General features: G+C 42.2%; 1 protein-coding gene across 4 annotated transcripts in view; it reads left to right on the top strand.

Annotated features, from left to right (window-relative positions):
* Window positions 1-406: 406 nt before the first annotated feature.
* The window catches only part of crebbpa (CREB binding lysine acetyltransferase a), a 42,825-nt gene continuing 24,117 nt past the window's right edge, over window positions 407-19,114 (top strand). For 3 of the 4 annotated variants that reach the window (XM_076728882.1, XM_076728880.1, XM_076728879.1), the window contains exons 1-3: window positions 407-1,320; window positions 11,121-11,848; window positions 18,624-18,803. In XM_076728882.1, the coding sequence (XP_076584997.1) occupies window positions 1,233-1,320; window positions 11,121-11,848; window positions 18,624-18,803 (996 nt within the window). In that variant the 5' untranslated portion in view covers window positions 407-1,232. The remainder of the gene's footprint in view (window positions 1,321-11,120; window positions 11,849-18,623; window positions 18,804-19,114) is intronic. The other variant, XM_076728881.1, reaches the window with a different exon arrangement.

The following is a 19,114-nucleotide window of genomic DNA, read 5'->3' as shown; positions in this document are numbered from 1 at the left end:
CTTTTAAATAAAAAAAGACAGGTAACCCCACCACCATCATGGCATTCTACTCGTGCCATAACTGTAATGAATGTAACATCTTTTTAGAATTTAAGTAATTAAATAACAATATCATGCAACACTGAGATATAATTGATGTACAAGATTATTCTTTAAATGTTTCATTGAACATTCATATTTTTGAATAAGCATATTTTGGTCTTATATTTCACACATATTTTCATAATAATGTACTACTAAAAATGACTTCTAACAAAATGAACCGACTTGTGAGTTGCCTGTATGTCTCTGTGGCGGTGCTGTAGCGCCCCCAGTGGTTTACATGAGCGGTGTTTTCACGTAGGGCGTGATTGCGCGGCCCCTCCCCCTCCACAGCCGATCTGGAAAAGAAAAAAAAAACTTTTTTGTATCGAAGGAATCAACAGCCGCCATCTTGTCGTGGCTCGGAATTAGGATTTCGGTCCAACACTGGTTTTTACGTAGAAATCGAGCATCCTTACCGCGATATGACAGCGTCCTTCCGCCGAAAACGACATCTTAACATCGCCTCGGAGACATTTTGTGCGAAAAAACAGGAATTGGATCGGTGGTCGTCGGGCAAAAAAGCTCCGTATATCTGATTTCCCCTTCAGAGTGCGGCGATTCAGCCCCTGTCGCCGTTCGGGAGCAGTATTGTTTACCGTGAGCAAGCGGAGAGCAGGTCGTGACTTTCGAAGTGGCTTTCAAATATACAGCATTTTTATGCAATTGTGCATTTTTGTGGAGCTTCGCGCGATTGTTGCATGAAGAAATTTGACGTCACGCAAAATGGGTACTTCGAACATATAGAAATTGCGACCGTTCCCCCGGAATGCAGCAGTCCACCTGATTTTATTGGATTGTCATTCTGAAGTTCGAGTTTTACATGGGGAATATTTTATTTGGGGTTATTTAACGATAATAATGTGGGTGTTGGGTGTTGGATTATCATGGGGTGAATGGCGGTGGCGAAGCGGGGCGCTATTGCATCTCTTTTGAAAGACACTGACTCTCACAGCAAGGAGTAGCTAACGCTAACAGTTAACTTAGCTGGTAGCAGGCAATTAGCTAGCTATTAGCCAGTTAGCTAACGTTAGCAGGCTGCCAGCTTGCTAATGTGCTAACCGGGAAGGTTCGAGTTGATAGAACAACTTTCCTGTCATAAGGTAATCGTAATTATCAAATTAAGCGACCAGCCGGACAAGACAGCAGCCATGGCTGAAAACCTGCTGGACGTCGGACCTCCCAACTCAAAGCGGCCGAAGCTGAATTCACCTGCCCTGTCGGCGTCTGATGGACCAGGTAAAGGCCTCAACACTGTGTGTGCAAGTAAACACCAATATCATGAAGATTTTTACCAAGCATTCCTGTGTGATATCGTTTCTTAAATTTACTGACCGCTCATGCTCTTCAACGTCGTCAGGTGAGCCAGGTGTGGTGAGCGTTTTGTTGGTAACTTTGTAGTAACTGGTTATACTGCAGTGTTGTGGTTTGGGTCTGTCGTGAGCGTGTAGTGTGTAGACCGACCCTGTATGCTCAGTTGCCAATTTATTCGGTAAGTTGCACTTGCCTTGTGCTCATGCACCAACAGTCTTGGAGTACCTCCATAAGATAAAACGCAGTACGATTCAACAGCACTACAAAGTATAGTCTCCAAAATGATTACACATTTACACGAAAACTGAACGTTGTTGGACGTTATAAATAAAGTGCAGAGCTGTTGCATTACACTGCTGAAGTTGTAACTGGGTGCACCACACTGGCAGCTGATCATCTGTGTCTTAGCAAAGAGCATTTCTTATGTTTGCTTTATTCTGACAGCATATGGCAGTAAACGGCTCAGTGTAGTAAGTTGTACTGTGAGAGACCACTTTTCATCAGAGATTTGATGACCTTGATCGTCTTACATTCTCAAATGATACAAAGTCTGCTGAAGAAATCGCACCTATTCTAAAAATCAGATGTCACTTAAATTCATGGCCCACTGTGCTTCAGAAATCAATGTCTAATATAGTTAATTGAATTTCCAGGCTGGTCCTTCTAAACTGTTCGGTTCATTTGAAGAGCGATTTTATTTTACTTATGTCATTCAGTATCCATATCTGTTTAGAGAAATGATCAGGAGTACCAACACGAGGAAAAAAGGCTGATTGACAAACAGTGTTTGATACAGTTGCTCAATTCAACAGCTAGCAAGTGTAAAACATTAATTAGCAGTGTCATATCCTCGGCTTTAGCACCCCTCAGCAGGCATATGAACCCACACTCCAATCTGGCTGTGATCGGACTGACTTTCTGAAGTTCTTAGTGATTGTTGTTGTACTTTGTGCAAAATATGACATTTTTCTCAGTAGACTTAACACACAGTCGTGAATTGAAATGTGTCGGAATGCATGACACAAATCTACTTGTATATTCCATCAAAGTGCTAGGGATTAGGAAATGCCTTTCTGTTTGGTATCTTGACTGCATTGGCCTTAATTTAAAAAGATGATTGCTGGTCTAGGATCACCCTCTGATATGATAAAGTGATAATCCATGACACTGTATTTCTTGTCCACTTGACTTTCTGATGTATTTGTGAAGTTAAGAAGTTGTTCAGAATTTATTTCCTCAGCAGCAGCAAAACATGTCATGTCAGCCGGCAGACTACTCTTGGACACTCTTGGGACTGATTTACAGCTGCAGATATGGGTATAAGAAAGTTGCTGGGTAGAAACTTGATAACCTACCAAAATTAAGGCATACACAACCCATAACAGAACACTGTTACAGCCCTTGAATTAAGTCATCTTTATGGTAAAGCCACTTTGGCCTTTATTGGGTCATTGCAGCCAAAATGTAGGGCACCAAGGCCAAAAACAATGTTGCAATAACAATAAGTGATAATTACATATTATGAAGACAAAATGGTAGTTTGTGTTGTAGTGTATTGAAATATACTACACTACTACACTGAGTTTATTAAAACTGCACCTGAATGTTTGACTTTCCACAAAATGTCATCTGATTATTTTCTTTAAAACGTGAACTAATTATATTAATAGTTAGTTATGGTTTAATGAACAAACAAAGTGTGTGTGAGGTATAGGAGCAGTCACAAAAGTATCTAAAAAGAACTTTTTTACGTGTTCAACATTAAACACTGTTGAGAAACCTTTCAAGGGAGTCTACTAGTCTCTTCTCGTCACTAGATACACTGCAGACACTCAGCAGCTGACAGAAAGGGCAGATATATAGAGAAATATTAGCTGTTTCTTGGAGAGTAATTGTTGACGTTACTTAAAAAGTGAAGCTCAAACAGGCAACCAGAATGCTGATCTTTAATGTTTCATCAGGACTCATAAATAACACGCTGAAGCAGATGCAGATTTAGGAAAGAAGTTTAAAAACATGTACACAAGGAGCAACTATTCAATGCATACTGTCCTTAGAAACTGAGTATAATTACCTGGTAATTAGCCGATCAGCCACTGTGTGAGACACTGGGGAACAGTTAATTTACCGTTTAGCATATTAGTTTTGAATGGGAAAATCCGTAACTTTCGTGTAAGGGCACAACGGCCAGTTCAGGACAGGGCATGCCAAACTGGCTGTGTGGTAGAAGGGGCATTATGGCCACACCCTGGGGCATTCATGGCAGTGGCTATGGTGGTATAGTTCCTGCCCTGCTCTTAAACTCCCAGTCAATGCTTTTCATATTAAAATGGATTGAAATCATAAAGATCACAGAGACTTAGCTTTCAACTTCTTGCGACTTGTTTTGGATTTACTGCTTGCACGTTTGTTGTATGGTTGAGTGTGAGCTGATCTCATCAGACCCTGCAGGCAGCTGTCTCTGTTGGGGGAAAAAAAAAAAAAAAAAAAAGCTCTGGTAAACTCACTGTATGCATTTTGTTCATGGCTAAATAACAGACAAAGTTGAGTTGAGTCAGTTAAGTTAAGTTTTTGTACGAAAAGACCACCATAAATCCAAATAAATGGTACGATTGCTGTGTGTCTGCTGGATGTGTATGTAGGCAGTTGTTTAACATAACCATAAAAAAAATAAAATGCCAGTAATATGTAATGGCTATCTATTGGTCAAGATTTGACCCACCTAGTGGTAAAAAGACATCGATTAAAGCAGCTTTTTCCGCACTTTTTTTGATATACTGTCGTGAATGGCTAAAGTTACAGTTTGCAAATATAACAGGACCCTCACTATTCAAACTGTTTTTTTTTTTATAGGTATTTTTTGCTGGACAAATGGTTTTATTGAGGCCACCATGTCTATGAAATGGCACGTGTTCATCACGTTTTATTTTGTCTGGTCTGCAAGAAAAATAAGTCGGACAGTCGTTCAACAAAAACAGCTGTCACAACAACAATGAATTACAACACCAATCACACATGGCAGAGGCACCACATGTCTGCAGTGATCAATCATTAAACTTGCCCCGCCTATACTTTATAGTTTTCGCCAGTTACAATTGGGACCTAATGGATCCTGAGGGACAGCTCTGGGCAACGTTATCATCAGCCGTAAATTACTGTGGATAAAGAGTTGGCTTTCACTCTTTAGTGTCATGCCTGGAGCTTTGTGAGTGGTACCCTTCTGCCCTGACATTTGGCCTTTGCCATTTGCAGTCAAACTTGGTTTGAGATGCGTGTCCCATCTTGGGATGTAGTGTAGCCCATGGGAAGTGTTTGCATAATTATACTTGTGTAATGCTTGCAGCATCTGTGTACTAGTGATGCTTTTGCGCAGTCAAGTTTTGTGTGCATTTGGGGAGGTTCTGTTTTATTGTAGTGGCAGAGGGCAAACATGTGCCCCCATCTCTCCATTCAGGCCATATGTCACTCTGCAGGCTCACTGGACTCCCCTTGCCCCAGTGTCCACAAACAAAATCCGTTGGTAATGTGCATGGGTTTGATTAAAGATTTCTTGACTTTGTAGGACTTCTTACTGGCAAAGTTAAGGTGTGCATGAGTAGGGTGTGTTTCAGTATACTCATTGTTTATCTTCATGCTGTTCAAAGCTACAAGTGTGCTGAAACATAACTAGTGAATATTTGATACATGCCTTACTGAGATTTTAGCTCCATGTGTCAGTCCATGGCCATGTCAGTAAACCACCCACCAGCACACAAATGCTCACTTGCTGCTCTGCAAATGGCATCTTTATTGTCTAGCAGGCAGACATTAAGTTCATGATGCAGCTGCTAATAGAGGCATTTTTGCATCCGCCTGTGGGCAACCAGAAAAAGTCTATGAAAAAGAAGGGGGAGCAGCGGAGCGGACAAGGGTAGATTGATCGGGGGTCACCTCCAACCTACTTCTTCATGTGAAGTGTTTTAGCTGGGCCTAATTGGACATTTTTTAAATGCCGTCACTGCTCATGTCTATGCATGTATTAAGCACACAGTATTGCTGTTTTTGCTCATTCCACTTGCATCTCTGTGTGCGTAGAGAAAAGTGAGAGTGGCTGAAAAGATTTGCTCCTTGTTTGTGCAGACACAATCAAGGTGTGCTCATGTGAGTGAGGTGTAATAACATTAAGGTAACCCCTGCGCAGGTTAATCAAAACGTTAAGATTAAAACTCAAATTTGCTGACTGCAGGGTTGATCTTATTACTGTCATCAATGCAAAATTAGGTGGTATATAATTAATACAGTAAGCATTGTCTACTCGTGAACTGTGTTCAGTTCTAGGGGTCCTGGAAAAACAACCCCTCCAACTTCAGTTGTTTGTCGCTTCAGCTTTGTGCGTGAGGCGTAAGAACAGTCCATTAATTATTAAGTATTTTCAGGCTTGAGCACTTGATATTAACTGATAACGTTGAATAAAAATACACAGGCACCCTATCAAACAGATTTTCTGCAGGACAGCCACCATATGCAGCTTTAACACATCAGGTAAGTGGATCTGACAGAAGCTACTCTTGTGTCCAGGGAACACTCCTTGTTCAGGATGCTTGACCAGAAACGGACATAGCTTTTTCATTTTGTCCATCAGAATATGTGACTCACAGCCACAAAGTCTTAAAAAAAAAAAAAACTTGGCTTTTGCTTTTGCCGATATGGTTACACTTCTGAGAGTTTGTTGAACTTTGTTACTGCTCATATGACTGAAAAAAATGCCTATAATAGAAAAACTCTGTTTTTTATAAATTGTATGCACATTTTAGAAATTTACATGGCATTCTGTGTTCTACAGTTGATTCAGTTTTTGGGCCACTGGGTCCTAAATTGATATTTAGCCATTGACTTTATAAATAGTGGATTGAGCTTCCCAGTCTGAAAAGAGAAGCCAATGCAGAGGTGCCTTAAACCTGCATTCTTTCTAATTGGCTGCAAAAAGAAGTCCGATTGCATGTAATCTTATGAGAAAATGTACGTACTCCTCACTTGATTTATTACCTCAGTATGCAGTCTCCTAACAAGTTTATGGTCTGGCTAATTTGAAGTCAAGCACGATGTTAATTTTGTAAATTATAGCCCCGTTAAGATTGAAATAAATGATAAAGCAGGGTATGTGTTTGGTCCTTTGTCAGATCAAATCAAGATTGTCCAAATATGACTGCTCAGAAGTTTGGGCTCACCCAGAAAATTTTATGTTTTCCCAATGAGTTGCGCAATGAATATAAAATATAGTCGAGACATTGATGTGGTTGTAAATAATGATGTTTCACACTCTTTTTATTTGTCCCTTGTCTCAGAAATGGTCTTTGTCATCCAAACACCTCAAACCTAGATTTGTTTGCCTGTAAGACTTTTTTTCCAATCTTCCTCAGTCCTGTTATCTTAAACTTTTCCTTTTATTAGCCAGTCTCAGATATGGCTTTTTTCCTGCTCTGTTTAAAAGGCCAGCATTCTGTAGTTGCTTCGTCACTGTTGAAGCTAAGACTGGTGTTTTGCAGGTTCCATTTAATGAAGCTGCCAGTTGAGGATCTGTGAGGCATCTGGTTCTCAAACTAGATACACTGATGTCCTCAGTTTTGCACCGAGGCCTCCTACTTCACTTCTGTTCTGGTTAGAGTCAGTTTGCACTGTTTTGTGAAGGGAGTGGAGCATCATATCTTCAGTTTTTTTGGCAATTTCTCGCATGGAATAACCTTCATTTCTCAGAACAAGAATAGGCTGAAGATATGTAGAACAAGGTTTTTTTTCTGGACATATTGAGACATATAATTGAACCCACAAATGCAGACTCTCCAGATACTCAACTAGCCTAAGGAAAGCCAATTTTAAACGTTTGAGTGTTCAAAAGCAGAATAATGTGTGGCAGAGGTTTTAAAGGGAAAGAGGGTGACGAAACAAAAATTGAAGTGTGAGGAAAAAAGATCAGTATCAGACAGCATATACACCAATATGTGTGTATGGCTGCATTTGGCCTCTTGTTGTGGCAAGTAGCAGCTGCTTTCCAATTTGAGATTTTCTGTCAGTAAAAATGGTCCCAGAGTGATGATTCTTTGTTTTTAAAAAGCACCATTACCTTCAGTCTGAAGATAGAGACTACACACTGCCCTCAATTGCTCGACGCAAACATCTGTCTTCTGGTCTTCATACTCAGTGTCTTGAATTTTGCAGGCCAGGTTCATTTAGTCTTGGTAGAAACATAGTGAAACTATCCAAAATTGTCTTTGTTAATCTTTCCACTTTTCCAAAAATCACCAACTCTGAAAATATTCTGGCTTCACACGCTGTTTTCCCTACTGCCTCTCTGCTGTTGCTGGCCTCTTTGTGCTCCTGGGCTTGCTGAACAGTCTGCCACTGAACAGTGGCTCTCGGAAGCGGACCATTTAATTCACTGCCCAAAGAAACAACTGGCGATAGGTGATATGTTCGTCCAGTCGCCCAACCTTAGTACTGCTTGACTCACTGATGCCTGATTAGTAAAATAAAATGCTTAAACTTGAAGTTTGACAACGTATGATGCAAATAGCATGGACTAATTCTTTAAGACCGTGGTCATATGAAAATTCTGTTGTTTTTTTTTTTTTTTTAATTCAGTGTAGTCCACTGTTATTCTTTCCAAATTGGATCCATAAAGCTGTTCCTGAATTGCCTTTCATCAGATCTTTCTCCATTCAACGTCAGATGTTATTACCCACTCAAAGGACCCTTAGAGTATTGTTGAAAAAGCAGAGTATAGATTACCTTTCCAGCACTAAGTGGCTTTCATGCTCCCCCTGCTGTGGTGCTAAATGGCAAGTGAAAGACCAGGCAGTCATGCTGCACCTGTCCCTCTAAGGCCATACGCTCAGCCCTAGGGCAAGATGACAGACATCCCCAGTCTGGACTACTGCTTGGGTTGCTTTTGCGGGTATTTATAGCCACCAACTTGCAGACGGGAGCCAAAGGAGATATAACAGAAAAAAGTGTGAGAGCAGTTTGGCCATCAGTCAGTTAAGGAAAGGGGATAATTGGGTGAAAGAGCATAAGAAAGAAGGAGTAATGGGAAACAAATGGTTACCAGGAAAGTGAAAAAGACGATTCTAAGAAGAAGTACTCTAAATCTGTCTCCCCTTCTCTCGCTCCCATAGCTGGGGCTCCCCTGACTGCATGTTGTGCTACCTAACCAAAACATTGCTTTGCATTTTTGGTCTCCAGCCAAAGAGCCTGGGGGTGAGGTTGCACTGAGTGTGTGTGTTTGTCCCCATTCAGAAATGAATGCAGGGCCAGGCCTGCGCGCATGTGGTTGAATTGAATGCTGCAGCTCAAAGAGCGTCCATGTGGCTGTTGGTTAGATAGGAGGGGCTGAGAGGAGCAGGGGTGGGAAAGATGGATGGTCCCTTCAGACTTAAACAAGCTTTCTCCACATGGAGCACCTGCTTGCCTGATGCCAGGGACAGACAGCGGGCTAGCATGGAAGGCTGTGTTTACTCAGGGAAGTGTGTAGGCCAAGTGTCCTCATTAAAGGCTGGATTCTGACTGAATCTCAATGAAGACATCCAGCAGGAGCAGCAGCAGACGGCAGATGGGAGGGTGACTGCCTCACTGTGTTTACTCTGGTCTGTCTTCTTTCACCCTGTAGCATTAAGCACAGTGCATCGTATGTTAGTAATTGATATGCTTGATTTGATTTGGATGTGTCGTGGGTAAGGTGGCATTCCTCAGCTCTCAGTAGCTTCAGCTTTGTTGCTTCAGTAAGTTGCTGTCTCTCTGAACCACAGCAGTACCAGCCAATCACGTAATGTGGCCGCTACAATTTATTCATTTTGCCTTTTTATTTCAAAATAACAATGCGTTGTTTTACATGTTAACTTTGTATGAGATTAACATATCTATTTCCCACTCGCTTTTGAAGAACTGAGTTAGCTGCTGAGAGTTACGATGATCATTTCAGCATACTCAAGTCATGGCAGTTTGTTAAAGCAACTTATTGTTACCTTTAGCAGACACTCAGACTAAAACACCTCTGCATAAAAACTATGCAAGGGGAATGCTTTGTTGGTGCGTGGCTTCAGGTATCCGGCATATATGAAATGTAATCCAGGAAGTCAAGTTTAAGTAATGTTCCTTTAGTTTAAAAGCATATGAGATGCGAGGACACGCACTCACAGACAGAATTTAGAACTCTGGAAATTTATCACGGTGGGAGTTTTTCTTTCTTGGCACCTATCACGAGGTAAACCATAGAAAGTCTCTGGTGTTATGTGTCAAAATTGTGAGCCAGTTTCAACATTTTTGTCAGATGACCCCATATTTTTATGCCTCTGTGCCAACATACGCAGTTACTAGCATTATATTTTCAGGTTGTCCATCTGTCCAGACATCCGTTAGTTGGTCCCATTCCCGGCCCAGCTTCAGTTCTAACCTGTGGCCCTTTTCTGCATGTTGTCTGCTCTCTCTCCCCCCTTTCCTCTCTGTCACTTTCTTTTGTTGACAATGGAAAAAGCTTAAAAAAAAAAAAAATCCTTAAGAAATGCTCACTTGGACTCAAGGTCACCAGGATCAATCATGTGACATGTTCTCAAGTTGTGAAGATCTTCTGTGCTGCTGGGTTGAAGATGTGTGTGAAGCATCCACGTTTGACAAATTGTTGCTTCTGTGCAGCAACATCCATATTTGAGGCATTGTAGTCACAGCTGATTGGTTCTGCCGTTATTGACCTTCAGGTGGTCTAGTTAAAAAAACAAGCTGCGGGTGACAGGTGCTTTTATTAGAGAGTGAGTGGTCACAAATCTGTCTCCATTTAATGAAGGTAAGCCCTGGCAGCACCTTTTATTGTGACCTCTTTATCATATTGAAAACCACCTGTGCCTTACCTTCCTCACAGGTTGTGGTCACAGTTACTTGCGGTGCACACAGTGGTTCAGTTCCAAAAGTAACACTGGCAATGGAGAGAAACTCACAGAATACACCACTCTGATAGTGTCATGGAACAGTGGAGGACATTAAACCAGTGTACTCTCGCACACCAAACGCAAACAGTGACATCCCTCTAAGTCAACTCGACATCCCACTAATTGGTCAGGGCAGTTGTCGACCAAGAAAACCACCTCTCTAACGCACACACCTCCTATCTTTTTTTGCTGTCATAGTCACTTCACCTCAAACAAATCATGGCTCCCTAGGCTCTCAGCATTATGCTCACACCTCTGGATGGTGTGACATGAATATTCCTTCACTGCCCAGCAGGACCCTGAGTGCTGCTGCATTCTCTGTCTTGTCACGCTGTGTTTGTCAGCCAGTAGCGATGCTCTTATTATCACGCTGCGTCTTGTTTGTTGTCTTGTGCTGCAGGGAAATGGCCATAATCCAGCACCAGTTAACATGTTGGCTTAGTATTATCCCATAATTGGGAATATTTCGGAACATTAAGACTGAGAAAGAGGGTCGGGAGGGCGCAAGAGGGTATTTGTTTGATTTTTGACACCTACTGCAATGGGTCAGGAATGTTGTTGGTTGAGTTACCTGTGCTACATGGAGAAAATGAAAATGCTGAGCACTAAATACCTCTAATCCAGGCTTATTTGATGGACCTCAAAGGCTTGGGAGAGTGAATGTACTTTATTGACACACATTGTTGAAATAGAAACATTTTGAACTACTATTAATCTTCTCCAAAATCTTAACAAATGAATCTTGTTTTTCCTTCCTTCCTTCTCTCCTAGATCTGGGGTCACTATCTTGGGACGATTTGGAGAATGACCTTCCTGATGAGTTGATCCCCAATGGAGGAGATCTGAGCCTCATGGGTGGGATGTCTTCAAATGGTGGAGCAGCACCTGGAGCTGGTGGGCCAGGTGGCACCCCAACGGGCCTTGGCAGTGGTGGCGGTGTTCCGGATGCAGCTGCCAAGCACAAGCAGCTTTCAGAGCTTCTTCGAGCAGGTAGCACGTCCAGTATCACAGGCACAGGGCTGAACTCAGCTAGCCCTCAGCCAGGCGGTATGGTGCCTCAGCTGGGCACACCGCTGGGAAAGAGCCCTCTTGGCCAGGGCTCCCCCAACAACCACCCGTCTCCCCAGGCCCAAAAAGCAGGAACACCGACTGGAGTAGCAGGGCAGAACAACAACAATAATACAGCAACAATGGGCCTGAACACAACAGGCTTCAGCCAGGCCATGATTAACAATAGCCAAGGCCATGGTGGGCTTCTGGCCCAGGGAGGGCAACCCCAACCTGGACAGGTGATGAATGGTGGTCTCGGACCTGAAGCTGGGAGAGGACGGGGAGCAGGGGTAGCAGGCATGCAGTACCAGGGTCCGACAATGCAGGGAGCTGCACCAGGACCAGGAGCAGCAGGAAGTGCGTTGGCAGAGACACTCACCCAAGCAGGGCAGCAAATAGGAGCTCACCCCACCCTCAGTGCAGCCCAGCAAGCAGGCAGCATGAACAAGGTGAGTCACATGCCCATGTCCATCACCACTCTCTATAGTCTTAGTGCATGTGCATTTTTGAGAATTTATCAAGACATACATGGAACACGTTGCTGGCTCTGATTCATCATTTCAGCAGAATGACTGATTTGTCATTCATAGATCATCTGACACACATGCATGTAATCAGTTTCGAAGGGTGCAGACTCCTGACAACAATACGTGATAAGCTTGATGATGAGATTTGGGGGCTTGCTTCTCTCTGTCCCGTTCAGGGTGGGAAAGGCTGCAGAGCATGCGTAGTATTCACAGTTTGTGTGCGCGCGATTTCACTTGTTGCATACCATCTTGAGCGTCAGAAAAGGAAAAAAAGGCTTTGAGCCTGATCGAAAAAGGAAAGACAAGCATGATGAAAGAAAGGCAACGTTAGAGAACAATGGAACACCATGCTCTGCATTACTATGATTGGTATGTAAACAAACACGTTAAATGGCTTTACGTTTTTTAACCATTATTGTTAACATATACCTCTCGTATGTTATTGGCACATTGCTGCCTTTGTTGGACATCACCACCACAACTGTTGATGTTCATCACTCACCTCTGCAGTGGACAGAAGTATTTTTTGTGTTGCTCCAGTATTTGTGGCATTCATCCTTGTCTGTGAGCATGGGATACAGACAATACGGTGACCCTGATGTTAAACAATTCTCCTCTATTCTTTCCAATTTGTTATGGCTAAAGGATGTGTATCGTGGTCTTCTAGTCAGTGCTAACTTCACTATTAATCTAGCAAGGGTGTGGACTGCTCTGTGCTTGCTTTGATAATTCATAATGTCACCACCTTGAACTTACAGACCTGCTGCTCTGCCTCTGACAACAGCTCCAATTAAATGGCAAACTGGCAAATTCAGGCTCATGCCAAATTATCAATTATTAATCATGCAAGCAACCTCAGTTACCCTCATTAAGAGTGGGGCCAAGGTCTGTATAGAGTGGCTCATTTTTTAAATGCATTTGTGAGTATGGGATAATTGCTAGGCTCAGCTTTATGGACCTCTTAATTGGCTGGTTAATGAGAGTGAAGATGTTCCTCTGCTGACCATAACACCACTCATTCTTTGTCTGAAATGACTTTATACATTCACTAAAGCCTTTGAGATCATTGATAAGAAGGCTCCCACACTCCAAATTGCTCCTTTTTTTTGAATGTGTTGTGTATGCTTCTGTATATATAGACTCTACCGGTTGCACTGTCTGATGCTCTGTTGGTTCATTTGCACAGCCCTCCCCCAACTCGTTTTCAGTGCTCTGATTGTTCAGAAATGAAATGTACACGCCACACTTGGCAGATCTGCTCTCACTTTTGGCCAGGAGGTAATATTAACACTGCTGTCAACTGCTCATTGTTAAGGTTAGTCTTAACTAGGGACTCTAAAATATATATATATATATATATGTGTGTGTGTGTGTGTGTGTGTGTGTGTGAGAGAGAGAGAGTTCATAGTGTCAGTGGCTACTTATATGTAAGCTTGCCACCAGTGTGGTTTCACAGGAAATCAGTAGGAAGCCCATCTATTTTACTGGCCATGTCAAAGCCAAGTATGTAACCACAACACACACAGACAGATGCTGTGAGAAGAGACTTCGACAGATGGTGACTGTGTGTTGAGATTCATTTATTCTCAAATAGAGTACGTTCACATGCTTTAACCACAAGAAAGATTAAAAGCTGCTTAAGAAGTATCTGTGAGGGGACTGTAAGCATTTGCAAGAAAAGGGGTGTGTGTGTGTGTGTGTGTGTGTGTGTGTGGGGGGTAATCAGTCTCCAGTGATTATCATGTCACCAACACCTATAAAGAAAAATACTAGACCCAGTCTTTTTGTATGGCTTCCTCTATTGTGCTTTAATCGCTGGGTGTAAATCTCTTTCTGGGCAGTTGTGTTGGTTAGACTGCTGTCACTCCTTCCCGCCCCATGCTCCTTTGTTATTGTATACGCGTGAACACTCCCCTCGCTTTCTCTGGCTTATTGGATGGATGCTTGCCCTGTCACTCACGCAGGGAAAAGATGGGTATTGTAAACCACTTAATCAGTTAGAATGACAGAGGGTGAGTGCAATGAGGAAGAGTGAGGGAGGGCAGCTCAGCTGAATAGTCTGGCCTGGCAGCGCAGCGATGAGATGATAGTTGGAAACTGTCCTGCTTGCCGATGTGTGGAGTGTGTCAGAGAGTGGGAGACTGAATGAGAAGAGCAAAGCGGAGGGGGTGTGCGTTTGTATGTGTGCAACTGTGTGTGTCTGCCTGCTCAGCTGTGTTGAAAGGCTGCCAGTGTCTGGTCGTCTCAGCTGGGTCTTTTTTATCTGGTCTGTTGGAGCGGTGTCAACAGCCTGAGGGGATACAGCCTGGCCTGGCATGGTGAAGTCTGCTCTGGTCTCCCAGCAGCTCTGTGGGAGCAGCAGCTAGTTGATCAGTGTGTAAAGCATGGCACTAACAAGGGTTTTGTTCCCCCTGGTGCCTCGCATCTTAATGTATGCAGTCATGGTTCTTGTTGAGATTGGACAATATGGGTAAACCCTTCCATTGCAGTATGTGAAATTTACCATTGCTAAATCAATAAATATTATGATGGCACCACCTCCTAAAACCAGATTAGGGCCGTCAACAAATATTCTAAATTTGAATTTGCATTTCAATTAAAGAAAAAAAAATACTCATGATAGAGTCATAATAATGAAAAAATATGATTCCTAAGTTAGAGTTGAAAATATTCTGGTTCTGTACGCCATGTAGATGTGTAGATGTCTCTATCGCTTCTCTCCTGATTCAGAGAATTCAGAGTTTATTTTAACAAATTGAGTTGGTGATGATGGTTGGAACAGAGGAAAGATGAACCAAGGTTTTGATGAGTTTTGTGTTTGTCATGTTTGAATGAGGCTGGTTTCATGATGATAAAATCACCGTTTCTGTGAATGGAGTCTGGTGGCTAGAGAGTGATGTTTGGCTCATATGAATGGGTCCAACACGGGTTGAATGCAAATTGCTTATGTTCATGTTGTATGCATGCCTAGATCCTTCACTAAGCTGCATTTTTATAAACCGCGGGTCCCCTCTTTCGCCCACATCCAGGTGCTCTGTCACTCCCTCTTCCTCTCCTTAGAATGCATCAGTGTAGCTCACAGCAATAACAACTGCATTTGTATTGAGGAAGTGGATCAGATGATTGATAGTGGAACTTGTGTGTGTGTGTGTGTGTGTTTTATATTTCTGTGGCGGCCCCCCATGGCAAAACTCTGCCCCTGGTGCTTCACGTGATATACAATGATGATTTTAATTACAAAATGTAATAATAAACAGAGGGCATATTTGCAACTCACACTGTTGCTCTTACTTTTTATTTGTTTGCATCCTCTCCAAAAATGCTTGCAAATTGCAGTCTGGCCCTGCAGCAGTCCTGCTTATTGATTTACAGCATTGGCACCAATTTCTGAATACAGCCACAGGTAATATGATCAGTGTCATATTAAGGCACCTCTGTATTGATATTTATCATAATATAGACGTACACAAACTTTCAAGCAATAAAAAATTGAGACTCTCACAGTATGCATTGTCTTTCTGAGTGCAGAAAGTTCAGTTATGAGTCCCAATTAGCTGGAAAACATTTTGGTTTATGTAGCGTTTATCAAGCGGCCCCTTAACCTACCCACTGCACTGTTTTTAACTGTGTTGTTTCTCGATGTTTGACTGGTAGCAACCTCTGCCTGCAACTAGTTTGAGATGGAGGGGAGGGGGGACTTGAGGGGGGACTTGGAAAGGTTTCTTAGGTCAAGGCTGGAGAAATCTATCCTGCCAATAGCTGGGGTCATGCTGAGCTATCATGATGCGAGAACGTGGACTGGTTAAGACTGAACCAGCCGCAGTCATCCTGGCACAGCAATGATGGATCCTGCCTTGGCAGAGGGGGTCATGTAGTGACAAATTGGCATTGAAATGAATGCAGAACCATTGGCATTGGTGCTTTGACAAATGTAGAGAATGACACCACCTCATTTTTGTGCTCAACGACTGCTCTACCTGGTTAAATCTTTGCTAAGGTGCCTGAGGCATCAGTGTGTCCAAACTAGGGATGTTAATGGTTAACTGTTAATCCATTTGCCACCAAGAATGTTTTTGACCAGTTTATGCATGTACAGTGATGGTATTATATTACAGTATTAGAAAAATACAAGGGATACTCCTCTTAAAACATGATTCTACCCATAGCTCCATGAGTGGTATTGCTGTACTGAGGCCCTGTCCTGACATAGGTAGGCTCAAGTTAGACTTGGGTAGATTTGCAGGACAAATTGTCACTCAGAATTCAATGACTCAAACCGCTGTAGACAAGTAATAAAAACCCTGATGCCCTTGAGATGAATTCCTCTCTGTCCTCACCATCTGCCATATATACATCACATAAATTCAGGCTTACATGTATTTCCCTGAAGCAAAAGCGGAATCAGTATTGGTACATGTCACTGTCATAAGGAAGTGCTTCACATCCATGTATGGTGGTAGCGCCATTTACTGATGCTCTGCACTTTTATTTCAGACTGCAACAGAAAGCTCTGCTGCCTTTGAGCTTCAGAAATGCTTGGGAAAAATTGTGTGGATGCAACCTCACAACTTGACCAATAAAAGCTTAGCTACTTAAAAGCTATTTGATTCAGAAAGCAGCAATACTGCCACTGCACTACTGTGAAATGTAGTTTAAGTAGTAATGCTGCTATTTTTAGCGCTTCTACTGGCCAAAGCTGACAGACATGCATAACAGCATTATATGCTTTGGCAGGAGAACAAAAGTATATGATACAAGTACAATAGTTGGTGTACCACGGCGCATGTCTATCAGGTGCATTTACATACAGCAGCAACAGACACACAGACCAGCGTGGCACGCACCAGAGGAGACTTTCCTCTGAAAGTCAACAAAACAAAACCAGCTGAGCTTGTGTTGCAGTGTTAAGTGTGGAGATAACGCTGGGTGTGTGAGACTACACAAAAAGCAACATGAAAAAACAGTTTCCCACTTCCAGCTTAGTACTCTGGTTATTTAATTGCCATCAAATGAGGCTTGACATTGACATGGTTTCTCTAGACTGTTCCTCAACACGCAGTACTCTAACATGTGGGTCTACAATGATACTACAGGCCGCGTTAGGCTAACCAGCAAAATAAACAGTAAACCAACATATAAATGTCAAAACTTACAGATTTGTGAATTTCCCTTGGGGATGAATAAAATGTCTATCTATCTATCTATCTATCTATCTATATATCTAGATTCTAAGTTTTCTTTCTTTTTTACTTTTGGAGACTTTTTTTATTTCTGAACTTTTTTAACGTATGTAGAGTAATCAAAAACACAAGAAACAAGAAGCAAACAGAGAGAGAGGTCATGGGATGATCAGTAAATCAAGGCAAATTCCCCTAATCTTGAAGAAAGCAAGGGCGCTGTTGTTCACGGAATAATTATGAAAGGTCTTGTAGAGTAGGTCATCTGTCTAGATAGTTATAGTGTTTGATAAGTGTTTGATTTGTAGAGGCCAGCAGTGGGACAGTTTCTCTGAGGCCAGTATATTGTGATGGCCTTTTTCTTGCTTTGATTGAGACCCATATTCTGCCAATCAGCATGGTAGAAGGCGAGCGATTCAGAGGGCTAGTTGGTACTTTATACTATTGCGAATTACTCTGACTTGATGAAAAACACTTTGAGGAGTGCAAGGATAAGTCAAAAGTCAATCTATCCAAGGCAGACATCCTAGCTCTGACCCCTGACTGCTGAACAGTTCCCACAGTCAAAAGCTACATCACAATTACCTGTCACTTCACCAGTGCAGACTGAGAACAGACTTTCTGTTTCTGTTATCGTTTTTTTACCATGTAAATCTGTTGAAGTCTGACGTATTTAAGTCCCCCCAGTCATAATGTGAGATGAAAATAATTCCCTAGTCAGATGTGAAAACTTTCCGTCTGTACATGCTGATTTCCCCACTGCTTCTCGGATGCTCTTACTCCTCTCCTGATTTAGTGAATTCAGAGTTTATTTTGAACAAACCAGAGTTGGTGATTGTTGTAGAAGTGTAAAGATGAACCAAGATGGTTTTGGTGAGTTGTATTTTATGCCTGTTGAGTTTGAATGAGGTGTATTTTAAATCACTGTTTCTGTAAATGGAGTCTGGCTTTATCAAGAGCGATATAATGGCTGCTTCTGGTTAAACAAAAAGGATCATACTCCTTTACAAAAAGGCCCATCTCTGTAGGGATCCTTTACATGATGTTGTTGGACACTTAGTAGAACAATCTGACCCTGTAGCAAGAACAGATGCTACAGTGTACACTGATGGTGCACGAAACAGGGATTACATTGCAGTCCGTTGTAATAATGTGCAAAATTAACTGGTTAGCTACCAGTTAGTTACCAGTTAATGGGTGTCAGGCTATCGTAAGCAAAATTAACTGAAACTGACATCCCTAGTCTGAACTGAGAAGATTTTTGCACATGGTTTGGCCACATCATTCTTAGACAGATGTTAGCTGCTGGTTAGGTAGTAGTTGAATGTACATGACAAAACGACTGGTAGGACAGTAAGAAACACATCACATTAATATTTTGAACTGATGAACTCTCTGACCAATCTCTTAATCAGGCCCTATAGGACTCAGGGCTTTAAAGTAGACTATACTCTCATTCTTTGAAACTAGTGCTGCTAAGTTATTATATTAACTTTTCTGTCATCTGTCTGTCTTTCCAGATGGGCCTGGGCAGCAATGGGGGTCCATTTGGGGCCCAGCCCTATGGTCAGGGTGCCACAGGGCCCGGCCAGCAGCTAAACCCTCAGCAGCAGCTCCAGAACAAGACTGCCCTTGCCAACAGCCTGCCACCCTTCCCCAGTGAGCTCAAAGGGGCTGCTGTCACTAGTGTGCCAAACATGGTTAGTCCTTGTTACACACATGCAGGCATAAGCATACAGATAATAACACAAATCGTATTAGTTTGTTATCGGTTCATTATACCACTCATGGAGCTATCAACAGTATCCCGTACTATTTTGAGTCTCATAGTTCAAAGTTACCGATTTATCATTATGAGAAGTCATTGCTCCATTATTGCACAGTGACCAGAATGTTGGGGCTAAAATGATAATTACATATATTATGATGGTCATTAAACATGCCAGTGTGTCTTGATGATCTGTAAATCTGTGTCCTTTCACCTTCAGTGGACATGCTAATGTCCATCTCT

The sequence above is a fragment of the Chaetodon auriga genome, chromosome 4 (genome assembly GCF_051107435.1).
Source record: "Chaetodon auriga isolate fChaAug3 chromosome 4, fChaAug3.hap1, whole genome shotgun sequence".
Lineage (NCBI taxonomy): Eukaryota > Metazoa > Chordata > Actinopteri > Chaetodontiformes > Chaetodontidae > Chaetodon > Chaetodon auriga.
This window is presented reverse-complemented; position numbering and strand designations above follow the sequence as displayed.